The sequence below is a fragment of the Pterocles gutturalis genome, unplaced genomic scaffold, assembly GCF_000699245.1.
Source record: "Pterocles gutturalis isolate BGI_N339 unplaced genomic scaffold, ASM69924v1 scaffold3015, whole genome shotgun sequence".
In the NCBI taxonomy this organism is placed as follows: domain Eukaryota; kingdom Metazoa; phylum Chordata; class Aves; order Pterocliformes; family Pteroclidae; genus Pterocles; species Pterocles gutturalis.
In genome coordinates this window covers 23,359-41,010 of record NW_010145594.1, presented here as the reverse complement: position 1 = coordinate 41,010, position 17,652 = coordinate 23,359, and the positions used below count along the sequence as shown (strand labels likewise).

Sequence of the window (17,652 nt, the reverse complement as noted above, 5' to 3'; positions counted from 1 at the left end):
TCTTAAATAATACGGCTTACCAAAGCTGTGTTTAAATTCACTTTAATCTTCTAGTAGAGTGACCAGAGGTTCTCTGCATTTCAAATGTCACAGTTGGACTTGTGAAACTTTCCTTCAATAAAATTGTTGCAGCTAACTCTCCTGAAGATGGGACTGAAAAAAGTGCCTTGCTTTTCTAAATATAGTGTAATAATTTTGTAATTAAATCTGGTCTCTTTAACACAGTATTTACTTCTGATTATACAAATAACACTGTGAAACACTTACTACTGCATATTTTTTTTTAATAGCCATTAAACAGCTTTCCACCATCTGGGAGAATTCTAGGCTACAAAATACAGTATTTTCCAGAAAACAATGCTGTGCTTAAAATGACGAAAATCTCTACCGATAAGAAAATTACTTTACTTTTAGATGAAGAGGCATATATAATATCTATTACTGCCTATAACTCTGCTGGAAATTCTCCTGAAGCTATTTTGAGGATTCCATCCACTGATGAAAAAAGTAAGATCTCTCAATATCCTGATATATTTTTCTCATTAACAGAAGATTACCTTCCTGACATCCATTTCAGTTCTGTTGTAGTGGAAGTAAAATTGTGCTAGGGACTTTTGTCATAGATCTATATATATAGACCCATACTATGTACAAAGGTTTGCCAGCCATTACTGTTTACTAGAACAATATTATCTGGTTGTCCTATTTTGCTATCACGTATCATGTTTTTGTTACAGGCGATTATTATTGGAGTTTTTGTTTTGAGATATAGTTGTTAAGATGTCAGCACTTTGTGATGTCTTACTGCTATTTCTATTTTATTACTTCCTGAGGGTTTTTTGGTTTTGTTTTTTTAACCTTGGACTTCCCGAATAAGTTTTATAGAGTCCCACCCAATTCTGTCTCATACCTCTACCAGATCATAACATTGGTTACCACACGGTGTTGTTGCAGTGTGTTTAACAACATCACTCAAAGCTGTGTTCACTAGAAGTCCCCAAGATGCTTCAGTGTAAGCAGAGAGAGAAAAAGTGTTTTAATTCTCATTTCATATGCATTCCCAGGGTACCCCTTCCCACCCACTGCTGGGGTCAGGAAGCTGGTCTGCTCTAGCACAACAGTTGTGTTCTTTGGCTCTTAGCATTAAATTCTGACATGTCTGTGAGCCTTGTATTGCAATATCCTGCTGTGTACCCATGATCCAGAAGAGAGGTTGCATTTGAGACACTTGAATCACTTGTCTTACATCAGTTGTTCATGAAATCTGTGCAAGTGTCCCCATGGATTTGCTCAATCAAATCCCAGTCTAATCAGAAAAATGGATATGTAGACGTGATGTCATCTTGTCCTGGAGGTTGCTGACTACCTCTCAGTCCCCTTCTGTATCCCACAGTAAATGTTTTTCTGATTTTTCCATGCTGTGACATGCTTTTTTTCCCTCCCTACATACATCTCTTTTCCCTCTGCTTCACCATGTCTTTTTCCCTCTGCTTTGCCAGCTTGGCTTTCACTCAGACTTTCACTACCTCTATTCTGCAAGTTGATGGTTCACTTTTGATTCACTGTCATTCACGACCTTGCTGACTTCATTTACTGTTTTCGTATTGCCTTTGTCATTTTAATCAAAACTTGCTTATCTGAACTACCTGTAAAATTTATAGTAAATTGCTTTGTAAAATTTTACAAGCTGTAAAATTCAGATCCTAGAGGAGAGACTGGTCTTTGATTCTGTATGTGTAGATCTCCTTGAGTATCATCTCCTCAGTCAATCTCCCTCTACCCCTTTTCATTGTTAACAATTCTTTTGTGCTTCATTTTAAAGAATTTTCAGTAAGTGGCTGTGAACATAGGTATAAAGTAACTGGTTTAACTTTTTTTTTTTTTTTTAAGCTTGCTAAGTCCCATGCTCTTCTAAAGAAGCTGTAACTCTTTGCTTGCTGTAACTGAATTGTTTTCTTGCACAGTTTTAATGAAAATGGAATTGCTGACATTTTCTGTTAAATTTTTAGCTTCTCACGTTATTGAAACAGTGAGGACATTTACAACAAATGAAGACGTGGTTGTTGAATGGATAGCCTCCGAACCAGATGTAACCGAGTATGTAGTTGAGTGGTATGAGGAATTGGAAACAGATCCTTTTGGTAGATCATGGCAATACGTATCAAATTCTACGAACTGGAAAACTAACAAAAGTATGTGAATTTATCAACTGTTATAACAATGTACATGTATATATGGTATTTATGTGTATTTATTTATAAGGTAGACCGGAGAGAATAAACAAGGATGAACTCATCCAGCTTTCTTCAGACCATTTTTAAAAATAACAGCATTATGACATGCTTTATTAAAATCTTTGCATCTAATTTAGTAGCAATTTTAACTCTCACAAATTCACGTAACATGCAAGGTGGTCTTTGCTCCCATATAAGATAAGGCTACAGATTTAATGTTTAAGCACTTCTGTGGCTTGATCTTATGCCATGAATCTTCCAGTAGGGAGGCCTATGACAGATATATGCTGTTTTATCAGAGAAATCTAGAACCACAAAAATGAATTTGAAGATGGGAAAAAGCGCAGAGGCAAAAGTGTGAATGTTGATGTCAGTGTAAATATCCCATGCACATTACCTTTAATTAATGAAATGCATCTGTTTTTCTTTGTACATTCAGATTTTTTTTTAATAAACAGGGATAATGGTGAAAATGTTTAATATAATATATGTAATACATGTGATAAGCGAATTGTGGATTATTAGGTCTTTGGTTCTCCATTAGTGACATTAAATTTATCTAATTTGAAAGTGGTTCTTGTTCATATAAGGACCTTTCTGAATCCTACATAAAGGAAAAAGTATTTATGAAGTTTTCAGAAAACAAGTAACCTAATTTTGTAAAGTGAAAATGAATACTTGGTTCGTTAATGGTGAATATAGCTAGCTTACTCGTGAAATTTGACTTACTGGCTCAGACAACAGTGATTTAAATACTGTTTCTGTGCTACAGTGAAACTAGTTAAACATCTGCTTGAAGTAAAATTCAAGGGCAGTTTATTATACATTGAACTGAGGTGAGCGAGTCTTGAGTCTTATGCTGAAAATTCCACTATTTCAGCAATTTACTGTGAGGAATAAATGCTGTTTATAGCTGTTCTCAATATATAAAAAAAACAGCTTTCCTTCTTACCGTTATTAGGAGAGCTTTGTTTACCCAAAGCCCAAGTCGTTAGAAATGTCAAGGCAAAGTCAGGCTTACTGTTATACAGGCCTGATTCTGGCATTCTTTTGTGGAATTACTTTAAGGACGACGTGAGCCATCATAACTTCTGCTGGGTTGCAATAGGTGTAAGAGACAGAAAAAGCAGCAGAGAGCTGATATATTGCAGGGATCTGTCAATAGCCATTGTTCTTGTTGAACAAGCTGCAGAGCTTGAGGAGGAATGGTGTAGGAAACCCTTTACACTGGTTTCGTCCCATGGAGTGTAAAGCCACAGATGTGTCCTCTCAGAGCTGATGAGACTTGCTTGTAAGTAGGGGGTGCACTCTGTTGATTACTTGACTGCTGGATAGTTCAGAGTTCAAGGCTTCATTTCCAGAAGCTTGAACTATATCTTGAAACATGTCAAAGTCTGCTGCAGAGATTTCACTTGTACGGTTGTGCTTTTGAGTCCAGCTGGTTAGAAGCAGATCTGCAGTTGGCACAGCTGGAACATCAATGTGGAGTTAAGAGCTGGGGCTCCATTGTGCCTTTTAAGCCATTGGATGCGTGAGACAAAACTGTCATCTGCAGAGTGGTAAACCTACAGATACATGAAATTAAAAATATTCCTGGAAGTGTCATTTTATATTGGTTATTTGGAAAGAAAAACTTCCTCCAAAACCTTAAGCTGTTACAAGGTGAGTAAGTGGCTTTGCATAGATAAGCTGTATAAGGATGAAGTGTTTCACTCAAAGTATTTCTAGTGAAAAATGAGTTGGAAACCAAGGGCTCTTATGAATACTAAATAAAATTTGTTGTGTTAAGGGCAGTAATGAGCATTCAAGGCATTAAGGATATATTGTGCTTGCTAAAAAGCTGAAAAAAATAGAGGTGTATAACAGTATATTTAGAATTGCACTGTTTATTCTACTTTCATTGTATTAATCTCACATAGAGAATTGTATGTAAATATTCCTTTTTTTTACTTTATAGAAAACTTTAAACCATTTATGTGCTATAACATCTCGGTGTATCCCCTCCATGGAAATAAAATAGCAGCTCCATATTCCATACAAACTTATGTGCAAGAAAAACGTATGTATTTTATACTCATAATGTTGTGAAATGTGTGTTGTAGTCTGTCTCTCAGGGTGTAGTCTTTTAGCAACTTGCTGCTGGCATTACTGAAGGAAAGATGGAGATGCTGAATAAACAGGGTTCAGGATTCCTGGCTTCTGTTCATAGACCAGCTCCTGAATTGTTCAGTAAAGAAAATTTCTATCTTGTGATACAGGTACATTGCTGCTTGTATCCTCTCATTGGGTGTAAAGTTTATGTAATGTGTACAGAGCACTTGGGAATAGTATAACCACCAACATGAAACTGTTTTTTGAACTGGCTACCTCTTACATGTTACAGCTCATTTAGGTATATAACGAGACTTGATTTTAATGCTTGACTGCATTTATCAGTCCTAACACCCCCCTAAGGCTGGGGGTGCTGGAGACCACAGCTGAATTACAGCCAGAGACGTCCTGCATATGCAGTTACCTTGCACCTGAGTTCCCCTATAAGGATGTTTTACCTCTTGATCCCTCTCTTACATTGTGAGGATAGAGCCTTTTAATGATGATGAGGCATTTGGATGCAGTAACATCAAAAATTACACATTAAAGATTACACATCAGAAATCACACATTAAAGAGGGTGAGAAAAGTAAAGGGCTATATCAGAGCACTAAGATGACATATTTACTTGTACGTTTGTTGCCCCTAATGTTACTGGTATGTGTGAAGTAACACAGATGGATAATATTGTGCTACTTAGACTATTTTACTACTTCTTCTAATTTATGATGCTCCTGTGTAGAGCCATCAGAAGGACCTGTGGCTGACATAGGCATTCCAGGGAAAAATGAAGTTACAATAAAATGGAAGGAGATTTCAAAGGATAAAAGAAATGGATTTATCAGTAACTATACAATATTTTATAAACCTGAAGATGGAAAAGAGTTGAGTAAGTATACATTAAACATCAACTCTTTCAACAGTGTTATGACAATCTGCTGTCTGAAGTTATTTTCATACTTATTAGCACACTTTGTTATTGTATGTTATAAATATGTCTGAAAATACTGGTACTAAAATGTGGCTTACATAAAGATTAAAAAATTGTTTAGATTTAATTGAAATGATGGGATATTCTAGTGAATAGTCCCTGCTTTAATACTGCACGTGTATTATTGAACAATTTCTTATTTATGAACTTATTTTGTACAGCACTGCTTGCTCCCAATTAATCTTTTTTACTATTGGTATTGTACTACCCATGGTGGTATGGCCATGGCTGTTGACCACATTGTCCTTTCTGCTTCTCAGATGCAAATCTGATAGATCTCCAGGTGATAAATTTAGTCAGTGTGTGGCAGCACTATCATTCCTCTTCCCTTTTGAGAACAGAATGGAAACTCATATATGAGAGGCTTTTTGCATATTGTTCTCTGTTAAAAGTAAAAAAATAAAATTTGCACAATTATTCCAAATTAGAGAGTATTATTTGCCAGATACTTGCTGTTTTCCCTTTTTACGTATGTACTAGTCTCCCTCCATCTTCAAATCTCTCTTCCATTGTGACACACCTCTGAAGCCCATGGAAAGATTCATGACGGAAACAGAAGAGCTAAAGTGGAGCTAAAATATACTGGAGAGTCATAGATCACATGCAGATTCATGAATTTGAACCCTGTGAAGGTTCAGTGAATGTATAAGTTCAATGCGTGTTCTTGAAAGGATGCCTTTCCCAAGCCCTTAGCTTCTGGAACAGTATGGTGGAAATTCCTGGTAAAAATGTTTTTACAGTCAGTTTTATAATAAAAGGAAAATAGCAGATGATAGCCACAAACCTCAAATATGCTGCCAAGACATAGTTTCTTTGGAACCTAGGTTTTAGATTAATTTCTTAATGTGCTTGATTTTCTGTGCTTGGTATTGCTTTTCTGCTCAGGAGGCTGATAGCATAACTTTTTGAGTGTATTCTTAATCACCTACCTCAGGAGCAGTATCCATACAAGGTATCAGTATAATCCTATCTATTCAGAACTTCTCTAGCCTAAATCTCAGCAGAATCTTTCATCAGAAGTGAAAGAAGTGTTTCGTGACCTAAATTTGTTCTTCCTGTATAGTTGATGAAGAATGCTGTTGGGTCATTCAGTGCTTTCAGAAATGGTTCTTTTTCCTCCTTTATTTTAGACATCAGTGTTAGCAGGCACCTAACAATCTTTTTTAAAAAGATCTCAAATGTGCAAATCTTGTGATGTCTTCAGTTGCTTCTGGATATCCAGTTCAGAGCCAGGGCAAGAGTATTCTTGGTGACTTTTAAATTAGAAATAGGAAGCTGTTTATTTCTGTGAGATTCAGTCCTCTACATGCAATTTTTCCTGCCATGTTGGTTTCTGAGTAGTATAATGCTGACTGCTTTGTGGGGGGGTCATCTTCAAGACATGCAGCCTCATGTTATGGAGCCATATGTCTCCATATTACTTCTAACGTAAAGCAGGCTGTGCCCATTTTAGGGTTTCAGATTAGTTTCCTTAGGAAATTAGTTTTAAATAGCAACTCAAGGAGGTCAGATTTAAGTGGGAAAACCCTACTATACTGATATTTTTTGAGGCTTCCCTGATGTCACATCTTTTTGATAAGAACAGAATATGGAGTTTGTGGCATGGTGACTTCACTGATGGTCTTTTAACTCCAGAATTTCACTTCCTTTTTTTTAAGAGAAACTCTGTTTCATCTCAGGACATATTGCAGCATATCTGTTTCCTGAGTGTTTCTTGACTGAACTGTATGATGACATGAGTTGGCTTTGACTTTATGCACCAGAAAATGTTTTAGTGACTTCAATTTCCTAACAAGAACATGCCTTTAATACTGTTTGTAGACAGAGAATGCTATGTTGTATGTCCTGCTTAAAAAAAAAAAGTGAAACACATCATACTAATTCCAGTAGTGGAAAAAGTATTTGAAACATTAAGTTCTATTCAGAAAACCCTTTTGAAACTTGGAAAAAAATTCCTGTTGATTTTGGCCTTCTTCTAACTTTATTGGGGTGATATCCCCAAAAGCACTGATAGATTGCATCCTTTTGGATGATCAGTGTCTAACTGAATGTACTAGAGATATAGTTAAATTTCACGAGCTGCAGAAACTATTTTAAGCTCTTAATTTCTGCGCCTAGGTTCGAGAAAATAAGGTTCTCAAAGCACTGTTTTCAGTGATACAAAAAACTACAGGAGATCACAATTTGCCTATCTTTAATGTTAGTATAAAAAAGCATATTTACTTTTAAAAGTAAATACATAGTGGTTTATTTTTTTGCCCTAAACTTTTAGGTAGCATTGATAAACACTTGGCTAATTTAAGTTTTCTCTCTCAAAGGACTGATACATTTGCTTTGTATTTCAGATTGTCTTTAAAATACTTTGTGATGTATCATTGTAATAGATGCTAAATAAGTGTCCAGTTCCCTGATATAACACTATTTTATGTATTTATTGACATAAATCTTCTCCTAAAAAGATGAAACAGTGAACTCTGATGTTCTGCAATACAGACTGAAGTCTTTACGGGCTAATACGCAGTATACTGTCTATATCATGGCAAGCAATGAAGCTGGTGGAACCAGTGGAGAGCCAAAAACCTTCAAGACTTTGAAATTCAGTAAGTAATATTCCAGGTTAGCTATTACTATTTTAAAAACAGTTTTGGGAGTAAAAAATACAAGACATTTTTGTTGAGGCTTTTTTTTTTTTTTAAATTAATGCTAAACAAAATAAGGAAGAATTACTAACACTATCTGCATTTAACTCAATTTCACTGATCATCTCACAGAGTAAGACCTCAAGATTAGACGTCAAAACCCAAAATCTTTATTTTACTGTCAATAAAGCTGTGGAATACTACGGATGTTTGTGGGAGCAACAGTTTGTATGCTGTTGACTATAGGATGGGGTGCCTAACAGTTAATGAAAACGCAGATAGATCTGAGATACTAGGTTTAGAATAGCCATGCATTGTGTTGCATTTCTTCTGCTATATAAGCTTAACTAATAAATGAGTGCGCAGATCGTGGTGGGGAAATATTTTTTCCTATTTCTAACTTTTTGTTTTAACCAGATTTTATCAAGGAGGTTGGTGTGATGGTGGCAGGTCAGGAGTTCAGACACTTCCTCATTTCTGCCTCTGGAAGAATGTTTTCAATACATACATAAATTGTCATAGTGGTGGCCAAACTGAAATGTAAAAAAGTGCTTCAGCTATCTTTAAATTTGTCATGGGACTCAAAACTAACTTATTTTTTGCTCGTAAATTCATCTGCTAGTTTGCTACTCATATGAAAGGTAGGTTAGACTATGCTAAGGTCTGGTCTCTGTTGCTGTCAGTACCTATCTCTGGTAGGTTCTTGGAAGCTAGCTCAGAAATCTGTGTGTTGTTTCAGTCAGAATGACTGTGTTTTTTGTGTATTTAAAACCTATCTCCTGCGCTAATTTGACTATTTATTTTGTAGTAACAGGTAGAAGTGACACTATGTGGCAGATTTAGGTGACTCTAAAACAACAGGTGCCCAGAGAGGTGGTAGGCTCTTCATCTTAGGTGACTTTTAAAGGTTGGCTTGGTATGACCCTAAGCAAGCTGAATCTAATTTCAAAGTTGTATGAGGTGACCTACAGATGTCCCCCTCCAGTCTGAATTATTGTGTGATTCTGTTAAAGAAAGGAAATTTTAAAATGGTATACATCTGTTCCTGAGATATCCTGAGAGGTCTCATAATGAGCTGCTTTTCTGGTTCAATTCAAAATCCTCATCTTTTGGCACATTGTACAATGAGTACATACATCAAGTATGCTGAGTAATTTTGGATAGTTTTGACAGAGCTCTTCAGAATTTTGCTAATTAGGTGACTTGGATGTTGAAAATTATCTGTTTTAAGGGAATACATGAAGAAATGATAAACATCTGTGGGTTTTTTTTTCCCCTCTAAAGATAAAGAAGATACTATTTTCATTGCTCTACCCGTTGGATTAAGCATGTTGTTTCTGTTAGGCCTTTGGGTAACGTGCATTTTGAAAAAACACGCGTGAGTACATTTTGTACGTTCTAAAACTGCATGTAGCCTGTCAATTTTAACTTGTAAAAGGCAATTTTTTATACATCTTAAACACTTTTGTTGGGTTCCAAATTAAGAAAATAAGCAATTGGAGAAACAAATAACTAAGCATATTTGTTATCTTGTAACTGCAGTTAATGTGCTGTAGTCCAAAAATAAATATTAATTTTATAAAGTGCAGTAAATCAGAACAAAAGAAAGAGGAGAAACAGATTTACGTATCATTTATATCAATATGTGGAAAGTGCCACATGCCATTTGAGTTCCATGGTCAATCAAGTGAGGGAGCACACTTTAAGTTAGTTTCTGAAAAGTTACTAATGCCAAAAATAAAGTTTCCCAGGCCCTCTCAATATATCTGCTAGTACACCACTGGAACACATTTCACATGACATCTGTTGCTTGTGTTAACTAAATTAATATTACTTTTGTTAGTTCGTGACAGTTCTCTTGAGCTGTAAAGAAGTAATGAAGATTTATAATCACATCATGTGAAAGCATTTAGATGCTTGCTCCATGAGCATGAATCCATACACGATTCATAGTTCTTTTATCTGCCATCACAGATGTTCCCTGCCAGATTTTAAACTGCTTCTTAAGAGCGTGGGAATGCTATAGCATCCCAAAGATGACTGTGAGGATTTTTTAAGGTTATAAAATGTGCTCTTATTTAGCGTGAAAAGTGACTGTGTTGTTTGTCTTAAGCTTAATAAGAAGGTTAAAAATCTTAACTATTTTGGGGTGTTTTAAGCTGTTAGAACCAAGACTGTTGTCATGTGAAACATCAGGTAATAAGTATAGCTGATATAGTAAGTATAATTTCCAACTCTTTTACATTTTCATCTGTGTTGAGTATTCTGAATTTTTACAATATTAAGAAACTATACTTTGGTTCTGGAGAATACAGTGAGATGTAGCTGAGTGTTTATATTCTTGTGCAGAACAAATTGGAATGTGAAACGTCAAGCTATGGCCTGGTTTTCATTCACTTGCATATATACAGTATCAATGAGTGATTTGTTTCCTGTTTACTCCTCCATTGGATCATTATAAGCTGCAGTCTCAGTTAGCACCATTTACCCACTGGTACACATAAGAACTTGGCATACCTCTGGTGTGGTGTAGTGCTAGGGACACTTTCCTAGAGCAAAGTTTACCTGAGGTGGATTTTCACTGAAGAACCAGCCTGAAGCACGATCACAACAGGTTTTGTGTACAGCCTTGTTTTGGCATGCTATTATTTGATCTACTATATAATAATAAAGAGACTTTTGTGCATTAGTAATTTTTCTGCGATGTCTCTGTAATGTGAGATTTTGCTTGTTGAGATATTTTGTAATAAAAATTAATGTGAAGGAAAACAATTTTAATGAAAATGACTGTGTTGATATAGGAAGTATTTTCCTTTGTGGGAGTTTGATATATTAGCAGTACTGGGGCTTTCTGGAGGTTTGTTCATTTTATTTTTAATAATCTATCTCTTTTATAACTTGACTAAAATTCCTTTCTCAATGATAGGTTTAAAAAGGCTTGCTGGCCTGATATACCCAATCCTGCAGAGAGCATTGCAGTGGAATGGCCTCTTGATGCATCTATGGTAATAACTGCAATTTTATGTATTAAAGAAGGGATCAAATGGAGAGAAGTCCTTCTCCGACAGTCATTTTGTGACTAAATAAAATATTAATAATATCTTTATAAAGTATATAATTTGATTTTAGTATGATAATGAGAAAATATTTTGAAGTTATAAAGTGATTGGTGGACCTGGTTTATTACATGAAGTCAATTAAATTTGCTCAGGTTATTCAGTCTACTGAGTCAGATTCCTACATCTGGATATCTGCTCCCTTCTTCAGAAAAAGTGTAGTGCAACATATAATAAGACTTCGTGTATTGTACTACTATTTCCATCTTTTTTTTATAGTTGGATATTTATTCCTTATTAAAGTTTTGATTGTTATTTGAATGGAGTTCATCAGGTTTACATAGAAAGTGTAATCTGTGCAGAATGGGATTTAAACTTTTGTCTGAAAAGTGGCTGGTTAGAGTGGAAAAGATGGAAACAGCCTGAGCCTGATTCCGAGCCTTCATTGAAATGCCGTGTTTTATTAAGCACAGAAAACCTAATATGAAAGTGTTTAATAAATGGACAGAATAGCGTTGTCATTTTTAGTACTCATTCACATATAACTGCATCCCAGCTGAAATGCACATGAACTCTTTATTAATGCACTTTTAAAATGAAGAGTCAAACAGAGCTCATGTGGCAGTGTTTTCTATATTAAAAAAATAAAGTGATACATTACCTATCCCTATATGACTTCCAATTTGTCTCTTTATACTAACAGAACAATTCATTTTTGAAGGAAGTGACATCTGAGGCTAAAATCCTAGACTTCGAAGATGTGAGTGTTTTGGAACATTGTTTTCCTGAAGAAAGTCAGGAAGGATCACTGCTAATGAATTGTGAAAACCATGTTTCTGAACGTATCGATATTAATACAGAAGGCATGATTTATGGAGGTAAAAAGATGCTGTGTAATGAAGAAAATGAAGTTGCTAAATGTTTTTCACCATCCATGCCTTATATAATTACTGATCAAGATATCAGAAGTCAAATGCATTCAGCTTTGATACCAGCTAAGGAAATCCAACCAATAGAAATGCTGGAAGATGATTTAAGTGAATCCCAACAGACTCCAATTAAAAATGAAGAAAATTATAATGAAGTCTTAAAGCTGGAAGATTTTGGTGAAAAAGCACTCTTCAATCCATATCTTAAAAATTCTGTTAAAACAAGGGAATTTCTTATTTCTGAGAACTTGCCAGAACACAGTAAGAATGAACCGGCAAGCCAGTCAACTGTCTTACCTGCTTTTCAACAAAATGTCGCAGGACAATCTTACGTTACACTGGACATGTTCAGGCTGGCCACAGCTCATTAGTGTGGGAAGACTTTCCTTTGTAAAGACCCCTTGTGAGATATGTCTTGGCACTGCTGCTCGTATGTATTAATATGTTCTAACCTGGCTGATCTTGGTTAATTTGGATGAAAACACTCCTTTTCTTTGAACGGCTGTGAAGTAATTTTTTGCACTGTGTTTACACCCATCAAGGTTCACTTTCCGGGTGAAGTGGGGTTTTTTTTCTTTGTTTGGATTTTGGTTTTTTTGCCAGATAGATGTACCAGTAGTGAGGCAAAGGAAGTAACTTTTCTTATTTCTTCTTAGTTCTCCCATATCAGTCTGCTAAAACAAACTGATATTTACTATGGCACCATCCAGCAGTGCAAGCGGCTCACCAGTTTCTCCCCAGGCAACCAGTTCCCAGGGCTGAGCTCTACTGGGAAACATGGACTGACCTGAGTGGAGGCAGGATCTGCCGAATCCTTCCTTAAGTTACATGGAGTAGAACTACTTTCCTGTTCTTATTTCCCTCAATTGTTTTATATCAGGTTTTATGTGTAGTGTTGCTCCTGTTGTGCAAATACTTGTTAGATTTCAGTAATTGTCTTTTTGCACCCTGACTCTTGACTCAGTGGTTTGGCTCATGGTTTCTCTGACTTGTGCTACTGACTTATCTGCATTTTGGAAGAGGTGGGGTTATGCTGGATTTGTTGCTTCCTTCCCTTTGTCTTGTGCTTTTAATCATCCTCTGCTTTTGTGCTGCTTTTGTCTCTCCTGTTTGTCTGCTGATTTTTAAAACTGTTTACTGCAGCATACCTTATCTTCTTGTACCTTTGTCTCGAATTCCTCTCAGTTTAAAACTATTTCCCAGTTGAGGTTTTCATATTTTGAATTGAAAAAAAAAAATTCAACTAAATACAGCATCTTGTTTTGGAATGAGCACTGAGTTTATATTTAGGAAATTATTTTTCTGGGAGGTATTGGAAAAAACACTAAGTCTACAAAATATCCCTGTATATCCTCTGGTAACTAATTTAGGATTAGAGATTTCTACATGAAGGCTATAACTTTTGTCGTTTGTTTTATGATTTTGATAAGTCATAAAACTACTTGTAGTTTCCGTTTTATACAGCAACAGTGAATCAGGAACTCTCCATCGCATGGATTTTTTTTTTTTTCAGCAGGGAAGAGGCTATTACTCTAAAAAACTTAAAGAAATATCTACTCTGTTAAATTACAGGTTAAAAAAAAAGAGATGGAGAGTCAACTCTAAGTAAACGGTGTTAAAAGGGGATGTTCATTATGACACATGTATGGCATATAGTAATTTTAAGACTTTAAGCTATTTTCATAGTATTTAAAGGCTTGACATTAATCGGTCTTGTTTGCGCATAACTACAGACTTCTTTAGAGGCAAAAAAGATACAGGAGTCATGGGGATAGAAAAAGGAGAGACAAATGTGAATAGGAGCAGAAAGCCTTTCATTTCTGTGCATGAAGAGGAGTGGGAGAATGGAAAATAGGTTGTCCAGCATGAATGAGGAGGCTGAGTCTTACCCTGGATGTACTGGCTATTACTTGCATTGTGCTGGGAAGGCAGTTTGCATTGCATTTGGTTGGGGAAGACAGGGTAAAGTTTGCATTTAAGCTTTTTCATCTAGCTGATTTCCACCGCATCCCAAGTTTGTTCGATCATGGTCCCAACCACAGTGCTATAAGCCAAAATGTATGTATGCTTGTTCTTAAAAGCCCTTGCTTCCTTAGATAAGTCACGATCTGAAATGAGCTCAAGACACAGCATTGGTTGGGTCAATGCTCCTGCTGCTTCGCTCACTTCCAGACTTCTCATTCACAGCTACATTGCCGTTTGCTAGGATTCAGAAGTCACTGACTCAGTCACAGAACGTTTTTTCCCCTTAAATCTCAGTATTTTCTTTAATATCACAAGATTTAAAAATAAACAGATACAGAGATATTTTGGGGCCTGTCTAGGAATTGTTTAGCAGACATACGAAAGCTGCATACTCTTGAGGTGTGTGATTGAGTCGGGTAAAAAATAAAAATAATGCAACCCTTAAGGGATCATTAGAAAGGGGAGATTCTTGCTGCATGGTTTGGGTAGGGTCTCCCTGTAACATCTCTTAGGTTCTGGAGGGTGAGTAATAACCTGCTTTTCCATCCCATTTTATTTCCTTCTCTGTTGCTATTCTGCTTTTCTCTCCTGGCTTCTGATTTCCTTGCCCATCTGAAACAGAGCAATGCAATATGTGGGCTCAGTACATCTCAGAAATCAGGGCTGCCTTCTACCCATGCTTTGGAATGCCAGCTTCTTGGACTCGGTTTGTTTTGCATTCAGGGTTGTACTCTGACCTTTTACAATTTGTCTTTCATACTGATGCTGTGAACCATGAAAAAAATAAAACTGAGAGCACATGGAAAAGTGTTTATCAATTTATACTAAATGCACCATTTGGCCATTTTAGATTTCCATATTCATTTAGAAACATCATCCTATTTTGAGATGGATGCACAAACAGATGGGATATTTGGGCAGTTACTCCACTTTTGTAATGTCAAGTGGCAGTGGCAGGTTGGACATTACAATACTTCAACATTTTTGGTACATTTTTTTAATAGAACACCTGGTGTCATTATTCCTAGAGAGCAGTTTTGCTAGATCTCATTTCATTTCACCATCACTGGTCTGAAAAATCCCCATTTCTACCCCTCCTTAAAATGCAGAAAAGGTGCATGGGTCTTTGCAAGGTTAACAGAGATCAGCTTGTGGCATAATTTCAGCAAGATACTGATGCATCTTCACTGCTGTCATTCTTCTGTGTGTCATACAAATAATTGCTTTCTGACCTTAAGGCTTATGCCCTGCAAATTACTAATAGGTCATGTTTTTCATTTACCAGATTTTTAGCTAAATTAATTGTTCAGTCTTTTGTTATCTGAGTTTGCCTTTAACTTCCTAGAATTTCAAATTCTTTGAGCAGGAATCTCATGAACTCTTTGATACAGCAGAGTAACCTATTATAGGCAAATTTGCTATTCTACATAACCTATAGTATTTCTGTGTTCCTCATGCCCTTTACAATTGCCCAAATAGGGTGAAAAAGTATGTTAGTAGTTCATGCAGGAAAGAGAAGGAAACTTTCTTCCTCCAGTCAGCACATGCGCCTCCAGAGATGATGTGATTGCTGCTGAACAGCTGCTGTAGACGCACTGACAAGGGGTCTGGCCTGGCTGGTGCTGTTTATCTTGCCATAGCATGTATTCCATTACAGATAACGCATTCTCTTTTACTATTCCTGAAAGACAGATTTGTTGTAAATAGATCTCTTTTTTGAGACAGTTGATGACTTTTCAAGATAGATGTTTCAACTTCTGTTCGTGGGTGAGAACTTACTCAGAAGAGTTGCATCACCATTCTGAGTTGGGTATCTCACATAGCAGATGGAGGTAAACGTTTGCATGCAACAGAGCACAAATCTGAGTTCAGAGTTGCGTGTGTATGGGACTATTCTTGCTCAGCAAATGGGTTCATGTCACCTTTGCAGTCATTTCAACAGTCCTGCTGCAATTCCTTTTTACCAGTTTTGCACAGTGATGCCATAGGCTTCATGTTTGTGTGTTGCTTTGAGATTTGACACTGCAAGATGGGCAAAGGAGTCCAGGAAGGCTGGACATTCTTCGAGAAGGAAGTCTTAGAGGCACAGGAACAGGCTGTCCCCATGTGCCAAAAGATGAGCCAGCAGCCTGGCTGAACAGAGAACTTTGGCTGGAATTCAGGAAAAAAGAGAGTTTGTGACCTTTGGAAGAAGGGGCAAGCAACTCAGGACAACTACAAGGATGTCGTGAGGAGGGGAGAAAATGAGAAGGGCCAAAGTTCAGCTAGAACTTAATATGGTTACTGCCGTAAAAGGCCGTTAAAAAATGTTTCTGTAAATACATTAACAAGAAAAGAAGGGCTAAGGAGAATCTCCATCCTTTATTGGATGTGGGGGAAACATAGTGACAAAGGGTGAGGAAAAGGCTGAGGTCCTAATGCCTTCTTTACCTCAGTCTTTAACAGTAAAACCAGTTGCTCTGGGGGTTCCCAGCCCGCTGAGCTGCCAGACAGGGATGGAGAGCAGAATGAAGCCCCCATAGTCTAAGGGGAAATGATTAGTGACCTGCTACACCACTTAGACACACACAAGTCTATGGGGCTGGATGGGATCCACCCAAGGGTGCTGAGGGAGCTGGTGGAAGTACTCACCAAGACAGTTTCAATCATTTATCAGCAGTTCTGGCTAAACAGGGAGGTCCCAGCTGACCAGAGGTTAGCAAATGTGACACCCATCTACATGAAGGGCCAGAAGGAAGATCTGGGGAACTACAGGCCTGTCAGCCTGACCTCGGTGCAGGGGAAGGTTATGGAGGAGATCATCTTGAGTGTGCTCACATGGCCTGTACAGGACAACCAGGGGATCAAGCCCAGTCAGCATGGGTTCATGAAAGGCAGGTCCTGCTTGGCTAACCAGATCTCCTTCTATGACAGGGTGACACACTTAGCAGGTGAGGGAAAGGCCGTGGATGTTGTCTACCTGGACTTTACTGAAGTCTTTGACACCATTCCCACGGCATTCTCCTGGAGAAACTGCCAGTTCACAGCTTGGATGAGCGTACTCTTTGCTGGGTGAAAGACTGGCTGGATGGCTGGGCCCAAAGGTGACGGTGAATGGAGTTAAGTCCAGTTGGTGGCTGGTCACAAGCGGTTTTCCCCAGGGCTGAGTTTTGAAGCTAGTTCTGGTTAATATCTTCAATGATCTGGATGAGGGGATCAAGTGCACCCTCAATGAGTTTGCAGATGACACCAAGTTGGGCAGAAGTGTTGATCTGCTGGAGGGTAGGAAGGCTCCACAGAGGGACCTGGACAGGCTGGATTGAGGGGCCAAGGCCAGTCACACGAAATTCAACAAGGCAAAGTGCTGGGTCCTGCCCTTGGGTCACAACAGCCCTATGCAGTGCTACAGGCTTGAGGAAGAGTGGCTGGAAAGCTGCCTGGTGGAAAAGGACCTGGGGGTGTTGGTTGACAGCTGGTTAAATATGAGCCAGCAGTGTGCCCAGGTGGCCAAGAAGGCCAATGGCATCCTGGCCTGGATCAGAAATAGTGTGGCCAGCAGGACTAAAGAAGTGATCGTCCCCATATCCTTGGCACTGATGAGGCCACAGCTTGAATCCTGTGTTCAGTTTTGGGCCCCTCACTACAAAAAGGACATAGAGGTGCTGGAGTGTGTCCAAAGAAGAGCAACGAAGCTGGTGAAGGGTCTCGAGAAAAGGAGGCTGAGGGGAGAGCTTATTGCTCTCTACCTGAAAGAATATTGTAGCAAGG

General features: G+C 37.7%; 1 protein-coding gene across 1 annotated transcript in view; it reads left to right on the top strand.

Moving 5' to 3' along the window:
• Positions 1-12,311, top strand: part of IL31RA (interleukin 31 receptor A) — a gene marked incomplete at its 5' end in the record, with an annotated part of 22,205 nt that extends 9,894 nt beyond the window's left edge. Inside the window, 8 exons of the mRNA XM_010085419.1 lie at positions 291-507; positions 2,010-2,192; positions 4,192-4,293; positions 5,068-5,214; positions 7,776-7,916; positions 9,240-9,333; positions 10,882-10,960; positions 11,715-12,311. Of these exons, the coding sequence (XP_010083721.1) occupies positions 291-507; positions 2,010-2,192; positions 4,192-4,293; positions 5,068-5,214; positions 7,776-7,916; positions 9,240-9,333; positions 10,882-10,960; positions 11,715-12,311 (1,560 nt within the window). The remainder of the gene's footprint in view (positions 1-290; positions 508-2,009; positions 2,193-4,191; positions 4,294-5,067; positions 5,215-7,775; positions 7,917-9,239; positions 9,334-10,881; positions 10,961-11,714) is intronic.
• Positions 12,312-17,652: the final 5,341 nt, after the last annotated feature.